The 25775-nt window shown below is 26.5% G+C and overlaps 4 protein-coding genes across 4 annotated transcripts; 2 read left to right on the plus strand and 2 right to left on the minus strand.

The window, feature by feature from the left end:
• Positions 1–8736: 8736 nt before the first annotated feature.
• On the minus strand, positions 8737–9596 carry Bfra_006208 (putative methyltransferase type 11 protein; the record flags this gene model as incomplete). The annotated part of the gene is made up of 2 exons (XM_037336581.1): positions 8737–9000; positions 9027–9596. The coding sequence occupies 2 exons, from the start codon at positions 9594–9596 to the stop codon at positions 8737–8739; spliced, it is 834 nt and encodes a 277-aa protein (XP_037197947.1).
• A 334-nt stretch (positions 9597–9930) lies between these two features.
• On the minus strand, positions 9931–10992 carry Bfra_006209 (putative cfem domain-containing protein; the record flags this gene model as incomplete). Its single annotated transcript, XM_037336582.1, has 5 exons — positions 9931–10321; positions 10380–10592; positions 10730–10758; positions 10819–10886; positions 10977–10992. 5 exons carry the CDS (start codon positions 10990–10992, stop codon positions 9931–9933), a joined length of 717 nt encoding a protein of 238 aa, XP_037197948.1.
• A 4303-nt stretch (positions 10993–15295) lies between these two features.
• Bfra_006210 (putative glutathione-s-transferase gst protein) lies at positions 15296–16213 on the plus strand (the record flags this gene model as incomplete). The annotated part of the gene is made up of 3 exons (XM_037336583.1): positions 15296–15439; positions 15506–15522; positions 15715–16213. 3 exons carry the CDS (start codon positions 15296–15298, stop codon positions 16211–16213), a joined length of 660 nt encoding a protein of 219 aa, XP_037197949.1.
• Positions 16214–17566: 1353 nt separating this feature from the next.
• Positions 17567–18814, plus strand: Bfra_006211 (putative thioesterase domain protein; the record flags this gene model as incomplete). Its single annotated transcript, XM_037336584.1, has 2 exons — positions 17567–18553; positions 18611–18814. 2 exons carry the CDS (start codon positions 17567–17569, stop codon positions 18812–18814), a joined length of 1191 nt encoding a protein of 396 aa, XP_037197950.1.
• Between the last annotated feature and the right edge of the window lie 6961 nt (positions 18815–25775).

Below are 25775 nucleotides of genomic sequence, written 5' to 3' on the forward strand. Positions count from 1 at the left end.
AACCCTAACCCTAACCCTAACCCTAACCCTAACCCTAACCCTAACCCTAACCCTAACCCTAACCCTAACCCTAACCCTATTTCCTAATAGAATAATATAATTAGCCCACCCTTTTTAAACTATTTTGTTTGAACTAATAAGAATGGAGACTATATGAGGAATATAATACACCCCCTGCAATAACACCTCAGATTTATTATTAATTAGAATAGGAATATCTCCTATACCATTAATACAAAGCTTTTCCCCATTTGCTATAGTGATAGAATGATTATTTAATGATTTATAATTTATAAACCATTCTCTATTAAGTGAATAATGCTCTATAACATTAGAATCTAATATAAATTTATATTTAGATTTAAGAGATTAATTAGCCGAGCCTATATAATGGTTTATAGCTATTAGTTGCTTACTAAAAATAAATTCATTCAAATTTTTATTCGAATTAGTATTAGTATTCGAATTAAAATGCTTTTTATTGTTTCCCTTATTAGTTTTTAATTTAGGGTATTTTATAAAGCATTTAAACTCTAAATACCTCTTTTTAGAGCAATATTTGTAATAAAAAGCTTTATTAAAACTAATTTTATTAGTATTTAGGTTGATATTAGATTGTATTTTAGTCTTTTTGGATATCAGCTTGGAAAAGAGTATATCCAGATTAATATTAACCGGATTTTTAGCTAATTCTTCATATTTTCGAAAAGCAAAACTGTTGAATGAGCTTAATAGACCTCTAAAAAGGAATTATACTATAAAAGCATCAGGAATATCGAATTTTATTGATTTTAGGTAGTTATAAAATGATTAGATTGAATTAATATATTTATCCATTTCCTCAAAGTTAGTATAATTAAATTCTATTAGTTTATTTAGGTATTTTCTTATTAATTTGATGGAAGACTCTCCAAAAATCTTATTAATAGAGTTCTATAAACTTTTAGTCATAATTTTATCCTTGAATCTCTCAACTAATTCAAAGCTAATTATAGATTTAATAGTTTCTAATACTTTTCTTTCATTTCTTTGATATTTAGAAACCTTTTCATTGTATTTAATGACTAATTCAGATGAAATAGCCTTTCCTGATTCGTTTATATATAAACTTTTATTAAATAGTATCTCTATATCATCAATATATGACATAAAGCCATTTAATTCTAGAAAAAGCTTAGCCCTATTGATCCATTCTATATAATTAGATCTGCCTTTTAAAAAGTTAGATTTAAAGCTAATGCCGGAAGCCATTTTAAGCCCTTTTATTATAGGCTTATTGGTTTTATATATTGGATTAGTACTAGTCTATATATATATATAGCTAGTTTCGAAATTGAATGGATTTAGTAAATAAATCGATTTAAAATCGATTTTTATTCCTATTGATTTAATAGACCAGCCACCTTTTAAATTAGATCTTTATTTTATTTGATATAGAATAAAGATTAAATAAACTAGAGCACCTTGGTATAAAGAAAATTGATATATCACCTGCTTTGGGTAGTAATATAGCATAAATATATCGTCTAGAAACCTAATTTTATATGCTCAATTAGGTTTAGCTTTAGGGACACAGACCTCAGAGTCTATATATAATGTTTTTCAATATAAATTCAATTGAATTGATTCGAAAATTTGATATTCAACAGTTTAATAGCTGTGTATATATGATACATAGCCTTAAATTAAGTTAATTCCCTTTTTAAGCTAATTTAAACTAACCGGGCTTATAATCTTTTGAAAATAAGATTTTATATTATAATAAAATAATATTATTATAATATTTAATGAAAGATTTAGTCAGATTTAGCTTAGGGATAAATCGAATATATAATATAATAGTAGAACTGAAGTCAAATTATAGAAATGGATTGAATTGAATTTAATTTGCTTATTTCTTCTAGGTTTTCTTTAAAAAATATCCTAGGTTTATATAGTTTATAATGAAATCCTAAGGCTTTAATGCTTATAAATAAGATCGATTTAAATCGAATCTTATAGAATCATTTTATATAATAAAAGGAAAGTATAACCAATCAGATTCAATCAATTTAATAATAATCTTCTATATCCTTCCATTTGATTTTATTCCATTCTAAATCAATTTGATAAGAGATACTAATATATAACTATATGATAATATGATTTTATAATATAGAATCATATTACAAATATATTAGTCATCAAGATATCTCTTAATTAGTAAGGTATTAATAAGTGATTTAATAGGCTTATTATGGATTTTCACAATATTTACTTTCAAAAGCTTGCTTTTTTGTAGCAAATTTAATTTCAAATTGTAATAAATCAAATTATCTTTTTTTCTCAACAAGCTTATCACTAGAATCAATTATATTCTTATCACCAATAGTATAGTATTCATTATCCAAATTATTATCATCCTTTGATTTCAAATATAATCTTTTTATTTTTACCTATAGAAATTATTAATCCTTTAATATCCCTAACAGATTAAAACTTTATCTTTATAATAAAAAGAGTTTTTATATCAATCTTTATACACTTTATAATCAAAAATTGAGAAAAAAAAATAGATCTTTATTTCTTAGTCGAAGAAAGAGATAATAACCTTTTGATTGAAGAAGAATATATAAATAATTGGAATAATCTAGTAATAGAAGAGGAAACACTTTATATTGATGATGAGAGCGAGTCAAAATTAAGGAATTCACTATCCTCTTTTTCTATTACTAATATAATCAATATTGTAATATAAGCAGATTTCTTGTTTAGAATTGTTTTTTAAAAACCTATATTAATTTAGTATAATAAGTAATCAAGGCTTTTATAAATATTTATTCTCTCAGATAGTGTTATATAATCAGGGTTCCAAAGCTCTATTAAGTAGATGACTAAAGGTTATAAAAATATTAGAAGAAATGAATATTAATATATTTAATACTTCTAATATTTGGAAGAAAAACTTCGCTTCCTTTTAAAACACTTTTTATAATCTTTATAACAATCAGATAAAAAGAATTAAATATATTCTATATAAGATATATAATTCTTATTACCTTTATTTCTTGTATTCCGTATAATAGTTTTTGATTAACCTTTACAAATTAGTATTTTTTTGGAGATGGATCTAGGCTTAGGGGTTGAAAACTTAGAATAGAAAAAAGAAAATAAAGTTTCAGAACTCTCATTATGTAAGAAAAGTTTATTGAAACCAAAGATACAAATAAAAAAAACAAATGGATTCTTATGATTTATAAATATGATAATGGTATGGTTGATTTTATTATTAAACAAATGAAACATTTTCTGTTTATTATTATGTACTTTTTTTAAAGAATCTTTAATATATTTAAACATATTAAAATTAGATGGTTTTTATGTAAATAATCTTTTCTCAGATTAATTCAGACAAATAGTGATAAGAGAACATAATCTAATATTATCATATAACTTATTCAATGGATTAGAGAATCTATCACTTCCGGATAGAATAATAAGAAACTCCAAAAAAGGAAAACTATAAAGAGATTGTATATAATTATCTGTGTATACTAATTAGAATCTAAAAGGATTATTAAATAATAAGAAACTTATGAAATAATAAAAGTATAATCCTTTTAGAAAGCGATTTTCGAATTAGGAAAGGTATAACGAAAACTAAATAAAAATAATTCAAAACTAAATTTAAGAAACAGGAAATATTCTTATTTTATGTTTATATTAATTAGTTATCATATCTAAAAGTTTTTATAACCCTCAAATTCTATTAATTTCTATTAACACTACAAAAATATTATACAAAATCATTTTTCGAATCAAATCCTAGAAATATTTGTTTGATTTAAGTAAACAATAATGTAGAATTAATCTATATATAAGAAACCGATTCATTAAATCATTTATTTGAGGATCTATATTTATTTTAGTAGTTACCTATGTTTATACACCAGTTTTATGTTTATTTTGTTATAAAACTCATGTATTTTATACACTTTAATCTCCTTTATTTATAAATATACCTATCCGACAGATTAAATTTATAGTAATTACCCAGAAAATATATTTATTAATATTTATAATACTTATTGCCTATTAATTTTCTTTTATTTATTTTATAAATTATTTGGTACAACCATCAAAATACTAACCAATTTAGGGGGTATATTATGGAAATCACCATTTTGTATAATATCATGTAATTGAGTATAGTATTTCTCTAAAATGTTTATTTATATAATTACAAAACACTTTTTTATTTTTAATATTAATAAGCCCTATTAATCTAATTAAACAATTCCATTGTTCAATTTAAATATATAAGATAGGTATAATCCTTATAATCATATCTCAAGTCAATCTAGTTTATTATTATTATATATATTTACTTTCTAATTAAGGTGATCAAATGATATAGCTATCCTCCGTGATATTTTTAAATTTGAAATAAGAAATATTTTTAAAATATAAAAAATGAAATATTTTTCGAATTCAAAATAGGAAATATTTTTTTCTTATTTTGAATAAAAGATATATAACAAAATATTTTTCGAGTTTGGAATAGGAAATATTTTGAAGTGTAAGGAATTAAATATTTTTTGAGTTTAGATTAGAAAATATTTTGAAATATAAAGAATTAAATATTTTTTAAGTCCAAATTAGAAAATATTTCTAAAATATAGGGAATTAAATATTTTTCAAATCTAAATTAAGAAATATTTTTAAAGTATAAAAAATTAAATATTTTTTGAGCTCAAATTAAGAAATATTTTTAAATATAAGGAATTAAATATTTTTTGAGTTCGAATTAAGAAATATTTTTAAAATATAAGAAGTTAAATATATTTTTAGTTTAGATTAGAAAATATTTTGAAATATAAAAAATTAAATATTTTTTGAATCCAAACTAGGAAATATTTTTAAAATATAAGGAATTAAATATTTTTCGAATTTAGATTATAAAATATTTTTGAAGTATAAAAATTAAATATTTTTTGAGTTCAGACTAAGAAATATTTTAAAGTATAAAAAATTAAATATTTTTCAAATCTAAAATAGAAAATATTCTTTAAGTATAAAAAATGAAATTCTTATTTTTATTATTTTTCAAAATGTTAAAGCGATTTTTGATAGGATAAATTAATATTAAAGTTTAAGAAAGCTTTTAATTGATTATATATATAGATTATTAAATGATTTAAGTAATCAAAAGAGTGTTAAGGATTTCTAATTCTAATTCTGAGTTTATTGTAATATTTAAAATTAAATCTTTTATTTCAATTAATAATTTATTATTTGAATTATTAATCTCAATAAAATTTTTAATAATAATATTAGAATTTAATTTTAAGAAATCGAATTTAGATAATTGAAATGATTTAAATAAATTAAATAAATAGGATAATATATTTGAATTATTCGAATTATCAGAATTATTTAATTTATTTAATTTATTTAGATTATTTAAATCATTTGAATTAAATTCCTCAGAATTATTTAAATTATTAAAAACAACTAAAGTATTATCTTCTTAATTTAAATTTAAACTATTAAATTTAATTTTATTAGCTTTTTTAATAAAAGACTTTTTACTATTTTTAATAATAAATTCTAAAATCCTTTTATAATCTAAAATTTCATTAAAATTAATAGTTTTTTTTAAATAATTCTTTTATTTTAGCTTTTTAAATTATTAAAATTAAAATAAAAAAGATTAGAATTAAAAAAAGAAATATATAAAACAAAATTAAAAAATATTTTAAAAAAATTAAAGTATTTAATATAATTATTAAAATTATAAAAAGATTTAAATCCTTTATTTCTGATTTTATCTTTTTCAAAACTATTTAGAATATTTAAATAAAATTTATTTAAAAATACTACTTTTTCTAAACTCAAATATAAAAGGATTTCTAAATTAAAAAAAATTATATTAAAACTAAATTAAATTATATAACTTTTAAAAATAATATAAAAATTAGAATATAATTTTAAATTATTAATATTAAATTTTTAAATATATTCAATATATCTAATATATTCTTAAAATAAAATAAGATTTTCTTTATCAATTTTAATAAAATTAACTTTCTTTTTAATATTCTTTAATTTAAAATCAAAATTATTCTTTTGATTTTTTTTAATTAAATTTAAATTGAAAAAAGAAAATAATAAATTATTATTTAATTTATTATTTATTTCAATAATATTATTTTGAATTAAATTAGAATTTTTATTAGAATAATTCTTTTCTTTAATTTAAACTTAAAAAAAAAAGCAATTTGAAAATAACTTTTATTCAAAAATATTTTGAATTAAATTAAAATATAAATCTATAATAATATCTTTATAATTAGAATTAAAATATTTTTTTAAATTTTATAAATTAGATTTTATTATATTACAAATAGAATATTGAAAATAGGATTTAATAAATAATTCAAAAAAAAGACTTAAAGAAAATTAGAATTTAAATAAATAAATTAAATAAAGATTTTAATTAATTGATTTAATACTTAATAAATTATAAATATTATAAGCTTTTTATATTACCTTTTTTTTATAAATAGAAATTAAATCAAAAAGATATTTATTTTATAAATAAATTTTGAAACTTTAAATATAAATTTGATAAATATTATAAAAAATAAATTGAAATACTAAATAATAAAAAAGAAATAATATTTCATCAATTTCTTAAAAAACCAATTTAATTTTAAAATCCCTAAAATCTCTAAAATCATTAAATAATTTATTAATTTCAGATTCAAAAGAATTAAAGAAAAAAAGAGAAATTTAATAATTAGTTATTTTTATTAATATTAATTTAAAAGAATTAAAAGAATCTTTTGAATTTGGATTTGAATTTAAATTAAATTAAAAGATTTAAAGATTTTGAAAGATTTAAAAAAATTAAAAGATTTAAGAGAATTAAAAGATTTAAAGACTTTAAAAGATTTAAGGGTTTTGAAAATTTAAGAATTATAAAGATTTAAGAACTATAAAAATTTAAGAATTTTGAAGATTTAAAGACTATAAAGATTTAAGGATTTTAAAGATTCAATTTAGAATTGAATTCTAAAAAATTGAAATAAAAAGAAAACTTTAATATAAATAAATCTCACTATTTATTATTAATTATTATAATAATAACTTTAAAAAATTCTTACAAAAAAATTTAAACTTTAAATAAATTTTATATTAAATCTCAAAATAAAATTATATCTAAAAAAAAGTATTTATTAATCAATTTGAAAAATAATTTAATTCAAACTTCAAAAAAATATAATTCAATTGAATTTCTATTTATTCTTCTTTTCAGATTTTCGAAAAAATCCAAATTATGTTTTATAAGATTAATAACTAATTAATAATTTTTTATTAATTACTAATTTTATTTTTATAAAATTATCCAAATATCTTCTAATATTATTCAAATTCAATCTTTAAAATTAATAATATAAATCAATTAATTTAAAAAATAATCTAATTCAGTTTTCATATTAATATAATTCAATTAATTTCTAATTTATTCTCTTTTTTAGATTTTCAAAAAGATTTAAATTATATTTTATAAAATTAATAACTAATTGATAACTTTTTGCTAATTATTATTTTTATTTTTACAAAATTATTTAATTGTTTTCTAATATTATTCAGATTTGATTTTTAGAATTAATATTATAAATCAATCAATTTAGAAGATAATTTAATTTAGTTTTTGAATAAATATAATTCAATTAAATCTTTATCTATTCCTCTTTTCAAATTTTTGAAAAGATTTAAATTATATTTTATAGAGTTAATAACCAATTAAAAACTTTTTAACTAATTATTAGCCCTTTATCAAAAATGATTATTAAGATTAATAATCAGCAAAAAATTCCTTAGAATAATAGTTAGAACAAATATAGAATATTAGGATTATTTTCCTATATAAAAGATGTCCGAGCTTACGTTTTACTAGGTAAAACATATCTTATATAAAAGATAGGTAAAAGTAATATACATACTAATATAATACGTATACTAATAAACTATATTAATTAAATCTCAAATAAATTATTATTAATTAAGCTTTTTTATATTTTTATTTGAAATTATATTAGTTTTAGCTAAAGATATAAAGAAACTAATATATAAAAATATATTTTCGAATATAGAGATTTATATATTTCAAAAGATAAATAAAATATTAAATAAATATTAATATATAAAAAAAACTTAATTATATTAAAGAAAAGTATTTATTAAATAGAAAGCTATAGATATATTATTTTAATAAAAGATCAATATTCAAATTCAATATAATAAATATCAAAATAAAAAGAATTTTAATAAGAAAGTATTTTTTAATTAATATTATAGTAAATATAAAAAAATAGATTATAATATAAGAATCTATCAAATTAATATAATAAATCCTAGATTATTAAATTCTTAATAGTTTTAATCAATTAAATCAATAGTCATTAAATAATATAAATTCAAAAGTATTAATTGAGGTAAAAGTGGTGTATGTATTAATATAGTATATGTACTGATAAACCATGTTAAGGATTTATATTGAATTTCTCTTTGTTCGGAATATTAACTTTGCCACCACAGGGTAACAGGCTTATTATGGATTTTCACAATAGCATTGCATATATAATGTACAGCTTCAACAGATTGCATGAATATATAATTTGGCAATGGAAAGGAGTACTAAGACAAGCATACTTCTATACTAGAAGACAGTAGAATACTAAACGACCATCACTTCGTTCCTATCGCGATCCAACACCATGAAGTCAATCTCGCTTTCCCATTTTCTAACAGCTCTACCCCGGGTTGTTTCCTTATCTCATCCCCAAAAAGCTGCACCGCTCTATCCCAATTTGCCTCATCACTTTCAATCCACCCACTTTCCATCCTACCTAACAAGCTCCACATGTATTCTATGAAAGCCCCCAGATCTTCCACTTCACTCACACTTTTCACCTTCACCATCTGCACATCCACGAATCCCCCTCCTCCATACTGCGGCGCAATAATTTTCCATCCACCCAGCGAATGGCTCCCCCGACAAGGGCTTCTGAACCATGCGGCCTAGTCTCCAGATGCGCTTTCAGCATTGCTTCTCGATGAGGTACATCCGCCCATCCACTAACAGCCCCCACACCACCTGATTTCAACGTTCGATAAACCTCACTGCATGCTTTGATAGCATCTGTGTCTGAGAGGCGCAGAATCACACAGTTTGTGATACTATGCGAGAAAGTGTTGTCAGGGAACGATAGTTCCTGCGCAGGCATCAATGCAGTAGTGACCGGCCATTTCTGTTTCTCCACGTCATCATAGAGGACAGAAAGCAATCCCGATGCGATATCAGTGGCATGAATTCGCGTGGGGTAATCAGAAGGCTTAAGATCTGATAGGATATTGCGCGTGACATTGCCATCACCACAGCCGTTATCGTGGATAATTGACAAGGAGGTAATCGGTGGCATTTTTTGAATGCATGCTTGAGCTATCTGGAGGGGCCCTTTGCCTGCATCGGCTTTCATCCATGCAGGTTGAGTAATCGATGCTTTGGGAGGCGTGAAAGCTGACTTAGAAAATCTTAGAGCAGTCATTGACCTTACGAACGATGATTCGTTTTCGGTTTTTGTATTGGAGACCTACTATAAAGTTGATTTAGATGTTTCTAGGTGGAGAATCCTTTGATCTTATAACATTGGTTTCTGCCTAGTGTATACCATTGGTTAAGGGCTGCCTTATAAATAGCCAATCGGAATGCATTGTTTTAGACAGACCCAAAAAATAAATCGCCAATCTATCTACCAAGGAGTAGTTACATATCCTAACACAAAACACATTCTTGTAATCCCAGTTCATACGCTCCATTCACATTCCCTTGTCTCAACACCCTCCAAGTTTTCCCTTACAAGTCTCATACCTCACTCTGCATCATTGCTCCAAACTCCTATCACGGTGTACAGACTCGATATCCTGTAATGGCACCTCGTCACTCTCAGCTCTGAAGCTTCCTTTGCCATTGCTTGAAAAGCCACTTGGATTTTTGATCTCCTTGAACTTTGAGTTCTTACCGCTTTCAGAGATATCGTTACTTCCAGTTGATCGACTCTTGCTTTCAAACAATGATTTAATACTTGTCCCAAAAGCAGAGGCATATATGTGCTTCAGAATAGGTGATAGGTTTGGTACGCAAATAGCAAAGATTTCGATAGGGGCTTCGATAACTTGGTAAATCATATATAACCATGAACCGGTTTTATCTTGGGGATTATCGCCGAGGTTAATGAGACAAGCCATACGAAGGATCGAGCAGACACTCGCACTGTAATTTATATTAGTTAAAGCTTGGGAGTGGGCAGTGGAAGGTGGGAATAGCTTACAAAACTCCAACTGACAAAACAAGGCTAACAATAACTCGACTCCAAGTTGGCACCTGAAGTCTCCAGATGATAGGAATAGGAAGTAGCAAGTTCAAAAAGTCGAAGACTACATGCATCATACCGACAGCGGTACACATTTGTTTGTCGTTGATGCAAGTTCCTTTCAACCCCGGAGTCCATGCTGCCGCCAAAGGAATACAAGCTGTGACTTCACTAATAGAAGCCGAGATCCATCATCCCGATATGATGGCAATAGCGACGTAAAGGGTATTGCGAAACCATCTTTTCACTCCGAATATCCGAATATAGAAGAACAGAATCGATAGTTGTGTTGCAGCAGTGGCGCTGACCCCCAGAAGACATAATTGGAAACCAAGCCCTAGACCAAACCGGCATTAGCTATTTGAATGTTCACACTTAGATGGTGTGTGTAACTGACCTTGAACCAAATGATCAATCGTGGATGTGTAAAATGTTTCATCGGAGTAGCACTTCCGCTCGCAAGTACTATGACCAAGTTAGCAATATAGCCTCCATAGGTAAGAATCTACCAGCAGTTATTAATAACTTCAAACTTTTGAAATACAGAAAACTCACTAAAGCCAAGGCACATGGCCAATCATTAATGAAAGCCTTTGATCTATTTAATTGTTTTGATTGAAATCTGAGGATAACAATGACTATTAATATGGATAACAAAATGGCAGGAACAATGGCTAAGGTCCTTTACTCATTATTGGTTACCGTAATAAAACATTTCTCGAGTTCAACCATAATTTATGATACCAAGTTCCTTTGACGGTCACGACAGTATTCGTAAGTAGTTGAATATACAGAAAGGTAATGAATGATCTTGAAGAAGGGCAAATGGTACGAAGAGTGTCCAGTGTGCGAGGATATATCTTGTTTATATACTTTATCTCCTTATATTCGATCAAGATTGGAAACTTCATCGTAGGATTGGAATGGTGGTAGGAAATGTGTAGTATTAGGGTAGTATTCATTCAGTTGGTGTGGTAGAAGTATGGTATTTCAATATTCACCAGCTCTACTTTTACAACCGACTTTTCTAGTTCAGAAAGCAAAGAAAGTATATTTAAATGATGGATGTGTTGGCAAAGTTTTTTAAGATACCCCCTTTTCGATCAGTCATTGAAATCCTCTTCCGCTACCCCCGAGTTCCTTGTACATTGTGTATATTATTCTTTCCCCCAGTACACACTTCTCATCCACTGTGTAATGAACAGGGTTATCGCATACTGAAGTCGAATATACTCACGCCTCTTGATACTCTTTAATAAAACATATCTGATTAAGATTTGATAATCAGATACTCTTTTAGCCTTAGGTACCTAGAATTTATAGGATAGTTAATTATCAATTGATTTCGAGCACACCTTATATCCTTATCTCTCTGTGCCTCCTGCTACTTAAACTAACTTGTTATGAGAACAAGCCTTTCTTTGTACTTCCGTATGATGATTGCAGTACGGCAGCCAAGAATACGGGGAAGCTGCCCGGATGAAGTACATAATACAGATGGCGCGGGGAAATCGCCAAGTAAAGATCTTAGCCCCACTTGATGCTACACTATCACGGCTAAATCATGAATATGAACCTCCATAATCTAATTGTCGGCTGTCCAGGGATCAACAGCCTCGTTCCGAGTCGGGGAAAGCTAGTGTCCCTTCTCCCAGCCAAATGAAAAACTTCTACCTAGAATAATGAGATTTGTTTTATTTTTATTAGCTTAATCTTAAGAATTCAATCATAAAAAATATTAATCAACTGACCCAAAAGCTAATAAAGTATAGACTAAGGGACACTCGCTTTTCTCAACTCGGAATAAGGTTGCTGACCTATAGAAAGCAGACTATTATATCTACACATTTTCTGTTCAAGTTTTGATATTATGAAAGGAACCATTAGGTTTTCAATAGATACCTCCTGATTTCTAAAGTTTCATCCTAAACACCAGGGATTAATACAAGGCAAGCCTCTGAAGGTTTATATGAAATTCTATAATAGATATAGTAAATTAATTACTAATATCTTATTAATAAGCTATATTATAATTATATAACATATGAATAATGTAATTTTATTGTGAAATTATATCATTATATTATAATATAGTTATGTTTCTTATTAAAATAGAATAGAATTACATAGAATTGTATAGAAATTATTAATAATTTAATTTAATTTGTTTTAATACACTTTCCTTTTATAATATAAATTGATTTTATAAGATTCAATTTTAATCGATCTTATTTATAAGTATAGAATCTACTAGAAATTTTTTATATGCTATATAAACCTAGGATATTCTTTAAAGAAAATCTAGAAAAAGTAAGCAAGTTAGATTCAATTCATTTCATTTCTATAATTTGACTTTAATTCTATTATTATATATTTGATTTATTCCTAAGCTAAATTTATCTAAGTCTTCTACTAATATTATTATAATAATAAGATTATTATAATATAAGAATCAACCTCTAAGAGATTGCTTAATAAGAGCTTTTGTTATAATTCAGTATAGCTTTATCGAATCCCTATAGTAACAAAGTTAATATTCTAAACAAAAAGAAATTCAATATAAATCCTTATATGAATTTCTATTTCGAATATTATAATATTGATATGTATATTTGTTACTAATGAATAAAGCTTTTTATTATTAATAAATTAAATTGAATCTTTTTATAACTTATTTATTATTGAATTTTAATTAAAAAAATAGAAAGTAAGGTCTCTATAAAGCCTTATTACTTTTGAAGATTAAAATTGAAAATAAGATAAACAAAAATATATAAGTATAAAAGCCAGAAAAAGAAAAAAAGCAAGTATAAAAACTAAAAAATAAATAGAAAATATTAATCGAATATTACGTGATTGAATATAATAGAAGTTATAAGCTTTACTGTTATACTATATATATAATCTATTTAAAAAGTATAGTATTAGGAATTAGTTTCTAATAGCTTACTATTATATATATATACTTGTATAACAAAGCTCCCCTCTTTTAATCTTTTTATCCCAAAAAGATTAATCAAGAGATTATTATATTTATAATATATAGTTAATCAAATGATTTGTAATAACAAAAGATTCAATTATTATCTAATACTCTTATTATTAATAATCTATTATTAATAAATTCAGAATATCTAATTATTGAGCAAATATATCCTCGCCTTTAATTGATTCATTTTTCAATTGATTATTAATCTAATTCCAATTATAATAGCTTTAATTAGAGATCCCAGAATAATATCCATAAGGTAAAATCCTTAATACTTTATTATATAATTGAATATAATAGAAATTGTGAGCTTTATTATTATATTATATATATAATCTGTTTAAAAGATATAGTATTAGAGATCGATTCCTAATAGCTTATTACTATATATATATACTTATATAATATCGAAAGTTTAAAGAGAAATAAACTTTTTCAGAAAGTATACTACTTTTAATTTATTTTTTAATTACGAGTTTTATTATTATATTATAAACGGTAAAAACCCCGAATGTCATTATTCCATATATTGATATCTCAACTAGTATGTAACAAAACGAAATATTATCATTTCGTTATACTATTACTAAATTTATAGACTAGCAAATTTCGAATCTAGTATACAACCTTTTAGGAATTAATGAAATGAAAAAAAAGAGATATAATTATTAATTAGAATTCAAGGAATACAATTATATAATTTTTTCGGAATTATTTTTAAAATAAGAATTAAAATCTAATATAATAATATCTTAGTAATAGGGGGGTTAGCGCTAAAACTTGATTACTGTAATAAAACTAGTTAGAAAATTATTAAATTGAAATTTAATTCCAGTTTTTGAGATAATTCAAAATAAATTATTTTGCTAAATTCTTTAAACTCTAATTAATAATTATATATTTTTTTCTTTTATTTCATTAATCCCTAAAAGGTTTTGTATTAGATTGAAAGATTGATAAGTATTACAAAATACTAGTTGAGGTTACTTTAGTTATAAATCTGATATTTGAGATATCAATATATAGAATAATGATATTCGGGGTTTTTATTGTATTATAAATATAATATGTATTAAATGAAAAAGAATCAAACTCATTTCTAACATATATATAAATAAACTCGAATTCAATAAAAATTTAAGTTGGAAATTTAATAAAAAGAAAAGATTTCTAAAAGAAAATCAATATAGAAGAAAAAGAAAAGGAAAAAAGATCAAAAAACAAATAAAACTTAGAAACTTTTTACTTAACGAATAATTATTACCTTAAGCCGAAACTTTCAATCAACTTTTTAAAATTCAAGGAATTCACTAAGATCTTATTAATAAGAATAAACTCTATAAAATATAAAGATTTAAATTAATTATATTAGTACTTTAAAAACAATTTATTCAATATACAATAAAGATATTATAGAATTTATAGTAATTACAAAAGGATTACTTCATTAACCACGGATTCTACTACTACAGGGAATATATACCCTTTAGAGCCTTTCACGCTCTTGTCCAAGCCTATTTGGGAAACATGGACATAATTTCCTTCGGACAACATTGCCTTGAGACTGCTTACATACCATCAACAATGCAGTCATAATAATTATCAATCTATTCCTTCTGTTATCCTGCAAAAAAAACACGAACACCTTCTACAACGGGGGACCAACGTTAATCTTCAAATCATCTTAGTCAAACAAGGGATTCGGATTCACACTTGCGTGGATATGAGTTTTGGCAAGGGGGTATCGATGCTCACATTTAAAAGCATTTCGAAGGCTCTACCATCTAAAACATCACTCGCATTTGTTACTTCGAAGACTTCCCAAGGAAGACAAACAGTCTACTACAAGCCCAGCATCCATACTCATTCCCGAACTTATTTCAAGATGGCCACTCAATCCATTCAACTCTACTCCCACGTCAAGGGACCCAATCCGTGGAAAGTCGCCACGATTCTCGAAGAGCTTGGTCTCCCCTATGAAACGGAATTTGTGAATCCAGCCGAGCTTCACACTCCTGTCTATGAAAAGGTTAGATGATCCTATCTCTCTTGGCCTTGGTCAGCTCAGAGCACTTGCTAACCTTGCACTTACTAGATCAATCCCAATGGAAGGTAAGACTTATTCTAGACGTACTCTTGGACAATTTTAGAGTGCTACGTTTTTACTTGATCTTTGTAACTGCGTTTCGATGTCCATTTCTTGCTTATCGATGGGCCTACGGAGTCCATTGGAATAAGCCTCGGAGCACCCTCTTATTTGAGTTGTGTGTACGCACCAATTACATCCACTAACAGCCTCTGCAGGGTACCGGCTATCCATGACCCTAACACCGATATCACTCTATGGGAGTCGGGAGCTATCATCAACTACCTAATGGCGACATATGACAAAGATAACAAACTTCAACCAACCGGCATCAAGGAGAAATTCGAGGCACAGCAATGGCTTTTCTTCCAAGTATCCGGACAAGGTCCTTACTTCGGGCAGTACACCTTGTTCTCGTTTTTCCACCCCGAAAAGATTTCCTCTGCCGTCGACCGTTACGCCAATGAGATCAAACGCGTCACAAAAGTCCTCGATACCGCCTTGGAGGGCAAAGAATATCTCGTCGAAAGCAAGCTTACCTATGCTGATCTTTCATTCGTATCCTGGTATCAAGTTATAACTCAATTCCCAGGATTAAGACTGGAGGATTTCAAAGAAACATGTCCCAACTTTGTCAATTGGATGGGGAAGATGTTTGACAGGCCAGCGATCAAGAAAGTCTTCGAGTTCAAGGCTTCTTTGGCCGCTCCAAAGTGACTTCACAATGAGTGAGAAGTACAAGGGTCAACTCATACCTTCTCAATCAAGTATCTCGCAAATGAAAGGGTGAGATTGAATTTTGGAAGAAGGAACGGAGATTCGGATGAACATCAAGCCGACAAGTTTAGTGAGATCGGCAGTGCTTCTTTTAGAACACGCAAATAGAATGCACAGATCATTGATTCATGATTGAACCACATTCTGGGCGAACTTCGTTCTTTGTCTAATAGATAAGCGTGTGTCATACTATGCGGATGTATATTTCCGATCACAATTACCGCATCGGCGCTTAAGGGAAACAACGGTACTAAATTAGTCTGTGCCTCAGCCCTGCGCTATCACTGTTGTATTAGACCTTCATATGACTTGATACAACGACTGAGTGCCCTGCAATGACTGCAGTTTCTGAGCCGTTCCGTTTAGCCGGCAAATTTAATAGATATATACGCACTAGGGGACGGTGTCGTTGCAGAGTGGCGGGGATAGCCCACCGGGGAAGGCCTGCCCAGAAACGACTTATTTAGTGCTTATGAATGACGACGCCCGCAACTACGCATTACTGCATGCATAAATATTCAGAATACGCCACGAATGTAACATGCGGAGAATATCATATCTCGTAATACGTCGCATATCTTGATGGGTTGATTAGGGGAAGCTTCATTACCAGAACGGTATGATGTTGCAGTACATGCGGCGTACGCAATTATACGTAACACTCCGATGTACCTTCATTCCTTAATTGTTGGCCTTGCAAGAAAAGGGGTTTCAAGGGTGGAAGAGATATGGTGTCATCAAAATTGTAATGTTGTTGGTTATGTGAGGTTCGATGTTGAAGGTGGAAGAGTATGACAAATAACTGAACGAATGAGATAGCAATATACAGTTAGCAACAACTGCTATGTATGACGTTCGAGAAAGCCTCCATTTGTACAGTGAAAAAAAAAGAAATCGGAATGAATTCTACGATCAAACCGTTTTCTTATTTTGGAAGAGGACGTGAATCTCACGTCCTTGGTCCTCGAGAATACCCGAGGTGTAATTTTGAACGCATATGATATTGGCGAGATGATTCAAGATCCTGAAGGACGTAAACAGTAAACTTTCCGAACCTCACGGCCAAATGTAACCACACTTCAATGATAGGAGGAAACCTGTTGAAGTAAAGATGGGTGTGCTGACTGACTATGAACATCGCCGCCGGAAAAACATCAAAGGAAGCTGCCTTATATTTCATGAACCACGACCAAAAGAAAAAGCATCTATACTGCCTGATGTACCAATAATTCAGAGTCTTAAACAATATCAATAACCTTACACTTGTATTCCTGATCGTTGAATACCATCAAGATGCAGCTCCAAAATTTGTATCTTTTGTTGAAGGAGAAAGCAGAAAGCTATCCGGATAAAGGAATCACTTTCTACAGCCTTGGAAAGATCAATACCGCTGGATATGAACTCAAGTATCCAGCGTTGCTCTATCTAGCCAAAGAGAACTCCTACCGTATCCACCAGATGTGCTTGGAGTCAAACACAATCATTCTTCTTCACTTCAATACACATCTGGATAATCTTGTTTGGTTTTGGTCGGTCGTCTGCGTAGGATACATACCTGCATTATCAACCCCTTTCAAGAGCAACGTTGAACAGCGTCAAAAACACATTCTCCATCTTCACTCTGTTTTAGACAAGCCACTGTGCCTTACGAGAAGAACCTTGCTTCCAGAATTCGCCAGTCAGGATGTCCTCAGAATTCAAACGATCGATGATCTTCCACCGGTGCCCAAAGATTTTGATGGCTACAGCATGCGAGGTGGAATTTTCTGCCCTCTTGACCAAGTTACCCTCAAAAAATCGGGATCTTTAGCCCTGCTCATGCTCACCTCCGGGAGCACTGGTAATGCTAAAGCCGTTCGCTTAACTCATGGTCAAATTCTGGCTTCAGTTGAAGGCAAGAGCAAAGCACATTCAACAAGGGGACAGCTTCCGTTTCTCAACTGGATTGCTTTCGATCATGTAGCTTGTGTGAGTGAAAATCACCTCCATGCACTCTGGGTGGGAGCAGCCCAAATCATGGTCCAAGCTGAAGATATTGTACCGAATCCGCTGTCGTTTCTCAGTTTGATTAACAGACATCAAGTTGCTATTTCTTTCGCACCGAACTTCTTCCCAGCTAGTCTGAGGCGGGCATTGGAGAATGTTGATAGACCCACGCTAAGAAATATCATCGACATCTCATGTTTACAGACCATTGTGTCTGGAAGCGAGGCTAATTTGATGGAAACTGCCGTTGCTCTGACGAAGCTTCTGAAAGACTACGGAGCGTCAGATCCAGTGGTAAGTCGTGCCTTCGGCATGACGGAGACATGTGGCGGTTCAGTCTACAGTTGAGAGTGTCCTCGCCATGATGTAAAACATAATCAAGAATTTGCATCTGTGGGATACAGCATTGACAGCATGTATATGAGAATTACGAACACAGACGGTCAAGATATTGGACGAAATATCGTGGGGAATCTGGAAGTTCGTGGTGCCGTAGTTTTCTCGGGATACCACAACGATCCAGAGGCAACCAAGGATTCTTTTAATGGCGACTGATTTATAACAGGCGACTGCGGAATTAATGATGAAAGGGGACGCCTTCTACTCACAGGACGATCGAAAGAAACTGTTGTTATAAACGGTGTGAATTACTTCCCACATGAGATTGAGGCCATGCTTGAAAACATATCGGGAGCTAAACCCAGCTATACAATCCTCTTTCCACATCGATCTCAAGGGTCACAGACTGAAAGCTTATGTGTTCCATATCTACCTACATACAATCCCGAAGATATCGAAGCCATTGTCGAAACGAATGACACGATTCTGAAAACTGTAATGCAACAGACAGGTTTCAGGCCCTAACTACTATACACCTGGTATTAACGTTTTACTTGGTATTAAGCAGTATTTTAGGGCTTTAGGGATATATATATATATATATATATATTTATACATTTTTGAAGTTTATAGAAGATATCTGATTTAATAGAGATTTTACTTTTTGGCTAGCGTACTTCCTTATTAAGTTCTATTTTTATATTTTTACTTCTTATTAACTAATATCTCGCTTAATATTTGAGTTAGCTTATTAAAAATAGTATTATATAAGATAGTGATTTCCGTAACACTTTTTGTTGGTTTGAGAAGGATACGAAAGACGTAGCACCTACGAACTATAGGTCCTAATTGTCTATATTGTATTCTATCTAAAGAGCTAGCTATATATAGGAAGTAGTAGGTCTTATATAGACCTACTGAAAGAGCTAGTCTCTTTCGCTTTCGCTTAGGGCTTATAATTCAGTAGCTAATAAATTGAAGCTATTTACTATATGATTAACGTTTATATACTTTTTTAATTAGAAAACTATTTATTAAAAGAATTATATTTATATTATTTTGTAAATTTCTTATTATTAAATAATCTTTTTCATTTCTAATTAATATATATAAATAATTGTGTATAATTCTTTTATAGTTTTCCTTTTTTTGTAGTTTTTCTTCTTTAAAGTTTCCTATTATTTCATTTAGAAATAGTAGATTTTCTGACTTATTAGATAATTTATATAATAATACTAAATTATATTCTCCTTTTAATATTTATTTAGATCAACTTATAAAATGATTATCTATATAAAAATCATTTAGTTTTCATATATTAAATTATATTAAGAATTCTTTATAAAAAAATTTATGTTTTATTTATTTAATAATGAAATCAATTATATTAGTATTACTTTTATAAATTAAAAGGATTTATTTATTTCTTCTCTTTACATTTCTGGTTTTAGTAAACTTTCCTTATATAATGAAAGTTCTAAAACTTTTTTTTCTTTTTTTTCTCTCTAAGTTTCCGATAGTTAAACCTAAATCTATTCTTGAAAAAATATTAAATTAAAAAAATCAATCAAAAACTATTATATGGAATATAAGGAATAAAAAAATAAGAATTATATACCTTATATACCTTATATAGAATATATATAATTCCTTTTGTTTAATCACTATGAAGATTACAGAAAATGTTAATAGAAAACAAAATTCTTCTATCAAATATTGAAAGTGTTAGATATATTAATATTTATTTTTTCTAATATTTTTAAAATCTTTAATCATCTGTTTAATAGAGTTTTAGGAATTTGATTATATAATACTATTTAAAAGAATAAACTTCTATAAAAGTTTTAATCATTTGTTATATTAAGTTGATATAGGTTTTTAGAAAACAATTCTAAATAAAAAGTTTGTTTATATTGTAATATTGTAATAATAATAAAAAAGGATAGTAAATTTCTTAATCTTGATTTGCTTTTATTATTAATATAGAGTATTTCTTCTTCTATTTTTAAATTATTTCTATTATCTATATATCCTTTTTTAATCAAATAGTTATTATTTCTTTTTATAATTAAAAAATAAAGATTTGTTTTTGTTTTTCTTTAATTTCGAATTGTAAAGTATGTAAAGATTATTATAAAACTTTTTTTAGTATAAAAATAAAATCTCAATTTATTGAAGAATTAATAATTTCGATAGATAATGTGACGACAACAGGTTCAAGGCATGGTAGAAAAGAATCAATTATCGTAACTAGAGAATAACAAACTACTGTACAAAGAATGAACCTGTAAGAGGCTTTTATAGGCCTGGAGGGGACCAGGAGGGGACCAAGAGGGGACCAAAGCGAAGCGAGATTTGCCCTGCCAGGTGGGGCAAATGGATGACTAATCTAGGCCTGAGGCCGGATCGTCACAGATAAGAATAAAAAGATTATATTTAAGATTAAAAATAATAATTATTTGAATAATAAGTATTATATTATTAATAGGTTTATTGAAAAAAAAAGATAATTTAATTTACTATAATTTGAGATTGAGTTTATTACAAAAGAGTAAGTTTTTGAAAATAAATATATTATAATTATTATTAATTTATCAAAAATTGATAAAATTATATTTATTATAATTTATTTGATTTTTTGATTTTTGTACTTATATCTTATGAATTCAATAAAAATATAAAATAATTAAACTTTTATTATAATAAATTTTTATAATAAATAAATAAATAAAATAAAAGCTATTTTTGATATATTCTTAACATAATTATATATTTTATATATTAATGTGTTTTAGCTTAGTAATAACTCTTTTATTTTTATTAATAATTAATCTAATAGTTTATTAATTATTATCAAAGATTATAACTAATCATTTAATTACAAAATTAATTTTTTTAAGGAAATTGTTACAACGGATTAGTAACAGGCTGTAGAATCACCAACTTATAGGCTATAATGGTATTATAGGCCTCAGTAATTCAGCTGCAGTATATCAGGGGACACTAGGTACCTAAGGAAAGCCTTAGATATGTATATAATATTAATTATAGAATACCCTAGAAATCTAGAATATAATTTTTAGGATAATAGATTCTAGGAAAAACAGAATATAATAAACAAAAAGGCTTTACTAGGATTAGTAATGTTTTAGGGAATTAGCTCTAGAATAAAAGAATAAATTAGAATATTAAGAGTTACAGAATTAGTGTTCTATAATAAACAGCTTAGGAATAATAATATTCTAGGAGTAATCAGTTATTCTAATTATTTAAATAAAATAAAGATCTATATAAGGGAATGGGTTTCATTATAATATAAAGCTTTATACTCAAGAATAATTATTAGTTTTATTATTATAGTTATAAGAATTATAATTAGTTATAATCTTATTAAATTCCTATTTGAAGTTTAGTTTAAATTATCTTAAAAGATCTCTAAATACTTTCATATAACCCTAGAGGTAGCTCCCGTAATAGAAATAAAGTATTATTTATATAATTAAATACTTATACTTTTAAATAAATTTCAATAATTTGATTATTTATTTACATTTTATATTTTTATTTATTCTAAGATCATATATACTAAAATGATTATATAAGCTTGATAAGCATAAAAAAAGAAAAAACTACTATATAATTAAACCTAGTACTCCTTTGAAGTATCTATTTATATAATTATAAAACACTCTTTTTATTATTAATATTAATAAGCTTTATTAATCTAATTAAATAACTTTATTACTCGATTTAGATATATAAAGTAGATATAATTCTTATAATTATATCTCAAGTTAATTTGGTTTATTATTATTATATATATTTATTTTCTGATTAAAATAACTAAATAATATAGCTTTTCTCCGTGATAAATAATTATTAGTTTTATATTATAATTATAAGAATTGTAATCAGTTATAATTATATTGAATTCCTACTTAAAGTTCAGTCTAAATCATTTCGAGAGATCTCTAGCTATTTCCACATAACCCTAGAGGCAGCTCCTATACTAAATACCTCGCTTAACCTTTGGGCTGCTCTAATACCGCTGATTATACAGCCGCTAGCCTTTTATTCTCATATGCTTTTGTATAAATTCAACGCTGTTTTCCACACTCCTCGTTGTTCTAATCTTTCTCGAAATTATTCTTTCAACTCTTCATCTTTTTGTCTCTACTCATTATTCCAGGCATCTGTTGGTGCTAATATGCTGCAGCCGCACCTCCCCAGTTTCATTGCCAGTCTCGCAACCCTCAAATTTCCTCTAGAACTTCGGCTGGGCTTTTGATTCGCCTTCAGTTTTAGTCTTTCCTTAATTCTCCATCTGCAAACATGCAGTCGTAGCTTCTTGCTGATCATCGATATTCAATTGAACTCAGCGTTGCCAATATTGCTTGAAATCTAGTTATCAATGTTGTACTATTCATCATTCTTATTATTATTATCTAGTATTCAATCGATTTTGCTTTGTGAGCGCTCTCCCTTGTTTCTATGTATAAAGCTTCAGTATTCCGATATAGCCGATATCCTGGTTATATCAATATAGGATATTCTTGTTAGGCTATCTTCTAAACATCGCTGTCCTAGGAAAGTATTGGGAACTATACTATAGTAAAAGTAAATGACATAGATCTCCAGGATTTTTATGACCACAATAACAGTAGTTCTGTGATTGATATGTTATTACAAGCAAATGATAGCTACAGTACATTGGTTCTGCTTGTACGGGTAATAGCGCTTTTACTCCAGAGGTTTGGATTTTCGTCCACTTTTATCTTTTGGTTTGCTGTTATCATTATCTAACAATTATGTACTCTCGAAAGCTACAGTTTTCTGGATTAAAGGTATAGCAAAATAGATTAATCTAGTGTAATTAGAGTTAGATTGAGTTTCCAACAGAAACACCGAGTCCTTAATCAGCTAATCACCTATATCCAACTGAAATTGGTATTACGAATATAATTCGAAATCTAATCACCAATATTACATTACTTATCGTTTTTATTCTAATTCTTTTATATAAAGTAAATATAATTATAGCTATCATATTTCTGTTTATTTAACATAAAGGATAGCTATATTGTTTAATTATTTTGATTAGGAAATAGGTATACATAATAATAATAATAGTAAATTAAATTGATTTGAGATATGATCATAAGAATTATATCTATCTTATATATTTAAATCAAGCAATAAAATTGCTTAATTAGGTTAATAGGATTTACTAATATTAATAATAAAAGAGTGTTTTGTAATCATATAAATAAACACTTTAGAGAAGTACTATATTTAATTATATGATATTATATAAGACAGTGATTTCCATGACATTATTTATTAAAAGATATCTTCTTTTATTTGATTTGTTCTTGTCATTTTATAATTAAATCTATATAATTATTAATTAGTATTTATCGTAGGTCATAGGCTAATAATATGTAATATGGAAGCTGACTCTGATTAACGACTAAAATGAATTATATAAGCAGTATGACACGTAATATTAATGAATCTATATTTAATAATAATCTCTCTTATTTTATATTCAAAAGGAAAAAGATCTCTTTTTATGCTTTTTCCTATTAATTTAGCTTTTCCGCTTTTGTTAATTTCTTATAGATCTCTTTTTAATCTATTTATTCTTTCGAAATAAAGCTTTTTTTTATTTTTTTTATTTTATAGTTGTTTTTGTATTTAATGGTCGTTTTTGGATTAATGGTTGTTTTCGGATTAATAATTGCTTTTATAAGCTTATAAGCGATGATCATATAATCTGATTATATAATAGGCTAATATTAGATTAAATGCCTTTAAAAAGATATATATATTATATTATTTTTTAATTAAAATAATAGTTCCCTTTAATATGTATCATCTTTTTATATATATATATATATATATTAGTTTTATTAAAAACCTTCTTATTTTTAAAGAAAAAAAGAATATTAATTTCTTATATATATATTTTATTTTAATAATAATAATTATTAAAATTTTGAATTATATTAATAAATCTTAATAATTTGATTCTTTCTAATAACTTAGTTAATCTATTAGCTAATTGATTTTCTATAGAAATTCATATTAGATTTAAATATCCTTTATTTATAAGATCTCTTATATAATAATATTTAGTATTAATATACTTACTCCTATTATAATATATAGAATTATTCGATATAGCTTTTGCCAACGTATTATCCATATATAATAAGAATTTATTTTGTTTAAATTGATTTAATTCCTATAGTATATATTTTAAATATATAGTTTCTCTAACAACTAAATTTATAGCAATTAGCTCGGATTCTGCTGTATTTTGTACTACAATAAATTGCAATTTAGTTCTCCAGCTGATTAAACCATTAGCATATATAAATATATAACTATTAATAAATTTAATAAAACTTTTATTTTCTGTATAATCTGTATTGCAAAATCCTTTAATATATTTATTATTATTCTTTTTATATATAGTTTTAAATGTTTTAATTCCTTTTAAATACCGAAATATTCTTTTTATAGCTATTATATAGTCTTTACTAGAATTAGATATATATCTTATTAATTTTAATACAGAATAAACAATATCCCATTTAATTCCTAATACTAAATATAGTAATTTCCCTATTGCTTTTTGAGCCCATTTTATTTTATTTAAATTAACTTTATTAAGATTTATTTTTATATTATTTTTAGTAATCATAGGTGTAGCTAAAAAGATACAATCTTCTAGTTTTAGATTTTTTAGATATTTATTTATATATTCTTCTTGATATAATTCAATATAATCTTTATTTAAATTGATTTGAATACCTAAATAATCTTTTATTAGATCTAAATCCTTTAGATCTAAATGGTTTTTAAGATTTTTAATAAAATCTTTGATTAGAATCTTGCTAAAGCTTACAATAACAATATTATCAACAAATATATTCAATATTAATTCTGAATATTTATTTATAAATATATACTCATCTGATTTTATATTAATAAAATTTAATTTATTTAATATACTTTTTAATATAGTATACCAGATTCTAGCGGATTGTTTTAATCCATATAAAGCTTTATTTAGCTTTAATATTATATTATTATTATAATATATTTCAGGGGCTTTGATATATATATTTTTATTAATATTTCTCTATATAAAAGCTAAAATTATATCTAT

The sequence above is a fragment of the Botrytis fragariae genome (assembly GCF_013461495.1).
Source record: "Botrytis fragariae strain BVB16 chromosome Unknown tig00000000, whole genome shotgun sequence".
In the NCBI taxonomy this organism is placed as follows: Eukaryota; Fungi; Ascomycota; class Leotiomycetes; order Helotiales; family Sclerotiniaceae; genus Botrytis; species Botrytis fragariae.